We start from the raw sequence: 6,000 nt of genomic DNA on the forward strand, positions 1-6,000 counted from the left end.
GGTTAGACTAGATGATCCGTTCAGGTCCCTTCTGACCCCAAACTACTATGAAACTATGAAACTTCAAAATGACGGCAGAAGCACTTTAAATAAAGTTCATTCAACGAGCTTTAAAGAAAGTCCCCCCGATGCCATTTTGAAGGGCGGGGATGCTGATGCACAAGACGCCCCAGGTGCTTTAATTAGAGTGGCTCTCAGAGCCGCTCTAACTCAAGTGCCCCACCACCACCGCTCCCAGAGCACACGTAAAAGCTCCCTACGGTTCTGCTCTTCTGTGCCTACGAAATTAGCCCGTTATGCTGATTTGGAGAGGGAAAGAGGCTCAAAACTCTACCCAATTTTCCCAATTACACACTTGCATACATCCCCAAAGGGGAAACAACCTTGGTGAATAACATCAGTAAAGTAGTCCGAGACAAACTTTTCCAACAGCAGAAGAAGGTTTTTAAGGGAGGACATAGTCTAACTAGAGCTGGTTACTATTGGCAAAACAAAATTCGGATAAACATTGGGAGGAATCAAGAAATTGATAGAGGAGCCAAGGAAATTCCTTGCTGAGTATCATGTCATACAGTCACGGCTAAACCCTACTGATACCAGGGCTTGTTCACAACAGCTGATGCAATGGTAAACCCAACTCATCCTTGTCTAAATTGACTGTAGAGTCATGACTCATGCCGTACTTCAGGCAGTGGCAACTTATGGCCTCACAGCCTGGATCTGGCCCACCTAGCCATTTTATCCAGCCCCCAGAGCCAAGCCTGGGGATTTTTCCAGCTTTTCAGCAGCAAGGGGCTTTGCCCATGTGGCACCACTCCTGCGGGGGAGAGTGGTGACTGCAGCTGTGGCTGAAGCAATAGCAGTGGAGACCAGTTTGCAAGCATCCCGCTCTCAGAGTGGGACCCCATTACAGCACCCCCTCTGCCCAAAACATTGCTGACCTCTGCCCTGCTGAATCCCTGCAGCATGTTGAGGCCCTGCTGTAGCACAGCCCAGAATAAACCACCCTCAGCAGAGCTGCGCAAGTAATGTAGTTTGCAGTTCCACGGAACAACATAAAGATGAAATAAAATAAATAAAATACAATCATTTTGACCTGACCTGAAACAATTGTGTCACATTTTTCCTTCTGAAGTGAAAAAAAAAATCATCAAAAAAATCAGTTTGGGACAAACAGGATGCTTCTTTCCATCAGAAGCAAAACATTGAGCTTCTCTTTGGGGTGGTCTCTTTCTTTTTTTAAAAAGTTCATTTGACCTAATTTTGTTATTTTCAAACGCACAAAAAAATTTAAACGTTTGGTTTTTTTAAATGTCGAAACATGGTGTATTCCTGTGGAAAACATTGCCCTGGTCTGTGCATAAGAATGAACTCTTTGTACTTACTTATTCAAAGTAGGACAAGGATGAGGTCAGGGCTGACCTAAAGCAATATGGTGCCCTGCATGCATCGTTGTGTAGGCCCCACCAAAGCCCTGCCTGCATGGGAGGGACCACTGACTCTCCTCCGTCTCCAGTTTATTTTGGCTCCCTTCCAAGAAAGCAGCAATAAGAGTTTTGATCCCAGATTCCCTGACCCCAGACTACAGGATATAGAGGCCTCTCACACTCTCTTCCAGTTCCCGCTAACCACAATCCAGGGTCTGAGAAACTTCTGCTGAAAAAAAAAAAGTTTCCTCCAAACCAGCAAGTTTCCCTTCAAAAAGTTTTGGTTTCACTCATTTAACATTTTCTAACCAAAAATAAAAAAGGGGGTAGTCATCAGAAAATCCCCAACCTGATCTAATCCAGTTCCTCATTGTACTACTCCAAAGCCATTCATCCATTTCACATAGGTTGCAAAATCCCAGCAACTACTGCAAGTCCCAAGATTGGAAAGAAACTCAGTTTTCCTTCACTCATATCAAAACAGCTGACTAGGCGGTATCTCTCTGCTTTGAGCTGGCTGAAAGCACGCTGTTTGCACAGCTATCCTGGGAAGAAGACATCTTTCCTCACAAGACAAAGGCCTGTGGAGACATTAAATCACCTTGAATCCTAACTGGATTTGAGCTACTTAGCTGCTTTTAGGTTTCCAAGATGAGAATTTCTGATCTTGATTGACAGGCTGCTAAATATAGCGTGACATGATGATGCAACTGCATAGCCCAAAGGCCTGTTTTTGTTGTTCAGGGTCATGTCTATAATATCAGCTAAGAAGAATACAGCCCATAATATGTACTGTATTGTAAAGCGCATGACATATTGGTTCTCTAACAACAATAATTATCTGCAAGAGCAATAGCCGTCAAATTCCTGGGATTATGGCCTATTGCCTAAAGGCTGAGGCCAGCAGGCACAGTCTAAGAGCTGCGTCTTATAGAAATGGCACTTTTCTTGTCTTGCTATTGCTGCTGGTGACGGCACTTATTTATCGTGTTATCACCCCACTTCCCATTGCTAGGAAAATAAAATACCACCTCAGTCTTGCTCCTCAATGCCCAGGTAGGAGGAGGTTGACAGAGTGGAATTAAGCCCTAACCAGTGGCCTTGGTACATGATCACCCTACAGTCCCTCTGCAGCTGCTCTTTCCCTGACATTTATCAGCTCCCACAGACACTGGGGCTAGGGACAGACATTACACAAACAGGTTTAGGTGATCAGAAACTGGTTTAAACCTGTAACAGAACAGATGTTCAGTGCACATAAACTGGATTGAAAATGGCTCAAACCAATTTGAGATACACCTGGCTGAATGTAGTATCAGACGGAAATGATTTGGCTCAAACCAGTTTATGCAATGTCTGTCCCAGACCCCTTGCTGGTTTAAGTTAAACCAGACTCCCCCAGTATCCCAGCATGCTCTCTGGGCTGGGTGGGGCTCTCTGCTCCACAGCAGAGCTGGCCCCTCCCCTTTGTTCCCTGGCTGCAGCTCTGGCAGAGACTGCAGACATCTGCCTGGCTTGTCCCTGCTCCCCCCTACTCCTCTCCCCATCCCCTCTGCCTTACACAGACACCTCTCGGCATTAACTAGCAGGCCACATGCTGGCTATGGTCCATTATGTGGCAGACGGGACAAAGGCAGAATCAACAGGTAGCTGGTAATTTCCCTCTGTTGTTTTCTTAATAGACTGATAAACACTGAGGTAGGGGTGATAGACACTGTTATGAATTCCTAGCTGGGCTAGTCAGAAGGAGAGGGAACGCCTTCCGATTCAGAGCATCCTGCCGGGACCTGGCCATGCCCCCTCAGCTCAGTACTGAGGAAGGGAAGGGAGGGCTGCTCTAGTGCCCCCCAGCTTCTAGCCTGAGCCACTGCAGGCATGTGCCAGCATTTCTGGGATGTCTCTGCTGTTACAAACTGATTCAGCCTAGCCAGGTTAGACTAACCTGCAAAGATGGAGTCAATTCAGGCTCAGGCTTTTTGAATGTCTGTCCCTAGCCTGAGGGACAGTACTGGGCACTTCATGATGTGCTTGCAGAGATGCTACATGGTGATAATACACTTGATTTTGCTCTCTGACAGGAGGACTACAACCAACTGAGGCCTCTATCCTACCCCCACACAGATGTATTCTTGATCTGCTTCTCAGTGGTGAACCCTGCCTCTTACCACAACGTCCAAGAAGAGTGGGTGCCTGAACTGAAAGACTGCATGCCCGATGTGCCTTACGTGCTCATAGGAACACAGGTAGCTGCTTACTGTTCTGGGAAGTGTAACAACCAACAGAAGGGGTCTTGAACTCAACACAGTGAGCCCCGTACCCCTCAAAACCAGGAGAAATGTGCTAGGGCTCAGGCTTTCCTGCAGTGCTGAGTTCCCCTGAAAGCTTTGTTTTTCTGCACACGCCCTGGGAGTGGGAGGCATGAGTGTTGGGGGAAACCTTGTACTTTTGTCTTGATGTAAAACTCAGTCACACCTGAACGGTGGAGCCTGACTCGGGGGGCTGAAGTTTACATGAACCCAAACAAACCACGAGGCCTCACCAAATACTATGCAAGCAGAACTCCCCAAGTTTCACAGTCCTGTGCTCAGTGCTAGGGAGCTCCTTAATCACTGTGGTTCGGGGCAAAGCATTACGTTCGTGTATATTTCTCTGGAGAAGAAGAGATATGTCATCCCTCGGTATTCAACCCTTTCTGCGAGTGACCCTTATTTAGTTGAATAAAGCTCTTTTTAGAGTCTATTACTTCTTCCAGAGCAGCAAGGCAACCAAGAGTGCTTCCTTCACCCAGAAATTCAGTGCATAGGAACTGCCAGACCAAGGACCCAAGATCCATCTCCTCCAATGTCCCCTCCTTAACCGTGCCCAGCACCCATTGTGTTGAAAAAGGCATGAAGTCCAGACTAAGGAGCTGTTGGACAATCTCTCCTCCACAGGAGGCTTCACCTGATTCTCTAATAGTTGCAGATTGCCTAGAGCCCCAGAGCCTGAAGTTTAAATCTCTCTTCCAAAGAAAGCAGGTCTTTTTCTAAGCAGAAAGGACTCAGCTAGTAATCAGATCTATTGTTGTTATCTGGGATGCTTCTTCACTCCCAAGCTGTGGGAGCTGGCACCTGTTCTGCCGTGTCATTTTTATCCCATATATGGGATCCCACCTACTCTGCTGCTTTCACAGCACAGGTCAACAAAGACACAGAGAGCCCAGTCCCTCTAGGCACCGAGCACCCGCCTACAAAGGCTAGAAGCCTTTTGACTGATGGTGATCTTGCCTTTTGCTGGCTGGGGCACATAGCTTATAAAAAGGCACAGGGGAAAGCCAATGAGTCTTTGCAAATGAGGAAGATAATTTTTCATATTTCTAAAAGAATGCTGAAAATAACAGGGAACAGCAGCTCACTGATGTATGCTGAGGTCTTTTAGAGATGGATTTACAGGATGGCAGTTCCCTAGACAATCAGCACCCAGCTTGGTGCATCTTTTGCATCTTAAAAAATCTCTTTTCTTAAAAAATGACTTTATAAAAGCATTCTCCTCTGCTGGGTGCAGTACCGTTGACCTGCTGATTCGACAAGAGCAGGCGTATGATACAGTCATAAAGGGAGCTGTCACTCAAAGGCTTTGCATTTGTTTATTTAAAGACCCAAACTATTCATAGATTCATAGATGTTAGGGTTGGAAGGGACCTCAATAGATCATCGAGTCCAACCCCCTGCATAGGCAGGAAAGAGCGCTGGGTCTAGATGACCCCAGCTAGATGCCTATCTAACCTCCTCTTGAAGACCCCCAGGGTAGGGGAGAGCACCACCTCCCTTGGGAGCCCGTTCCAGACCTTGGCCACTCTAACTGTGAAGAAGTTCTTCCTAATGTCCAATCTAAATCTGCTCTCTGCTAGCTTGTGGCCGTTATTTCTTGTAACCCCCGGGGGCGCCTTGGTGAATAAAACCTCACCAATTTCCTTCTGTGCCCCCATGATGAACTTATAGGCAGCCACAAGGTCGCCTCTCAACCTTCTCTTGTGGAGGCTGAAGAGGTCCAGGTGCCCCAGTCTCTCCTCATAGGGCTTGGTCTGCAAGCCCTTAACCATACAAGTGGCCCTTCTCTGGACTCTCTCCAGGTTATCCGCATCCCTCTTGAAGTGCGGCACCCAAAACTGCACGCAGTACTCCAATTGTGGTCTGACCAGCACCCGATAGAGGGGAAGTATCACCTCCTTGGTTCTGTTCGTCATGCATCTGCTGATACATGATAAAGTGCCACTGGCTTTTCTGATGGCTTCGTCACATTGACGACTCATGTTCATCTTGGAGTCCACTAGGACTCCAAGATCCCTTTCCACTTCCGTGCCACCCAGCAGGTCATTCCCTAGGCTGTAGGTGTGCTGGACATTTTTCCTCCCTAGGTGCAGCACTTTGCATTTCTCCTTGTTGAATTGCATTCTGTTGTTTTCTGCCCACTTGTCCAACCTGTCCATGTCTGCTTGTAGTTGTTCCCTGCCCTCCGGCGTGTCCACTTCTCCCCACAGTTTTGTGTCATCCACAAACTTGGACAGAGTACACTTCACTCCCTCGTCCAAGTC

General features: G+C 47.2%; 1 protein-coding gene across 2 annotated transcripts in view; it reads left to right on the forward strand.

The window, feature by feature from the left end:
* Window positions 1–6,000, forward strand: part of RHOJ (ras homolog family member J) — a 97,739-nt gene that overhangs the window by 71,487 nt on the left and 20,252 nt on the right. For both annotated transcript variants that reach the window (XM_025197950.1, XM_006018665.3), the window contains exon 3: window positions 3,506–3,670. In XM_025197950.1, the coding sequence (XP_025053735.1) occupies window positions 3,506–3,670 (165 nt within the window). The remainder of the gene's footprint in view (window positions 1–3,505; window positions 3,671–6,000) is intronic.

The sequence above is a fragment of the Alligator sinensis genome, unplaced genomic scaffold, assembly GCF_000455745.1.
Source record: "Alligator sinensis unplaced genomic scaffold, ASM45574v1 scaffold13_1, whole genome shotgun sequence".
Taxonomy (NCBI): domain Eukaryota; kingdom Metazoa; phylum Chordata; order Crocodylia; family Alligatoridae; genus Alligator; species Alligator sinensis.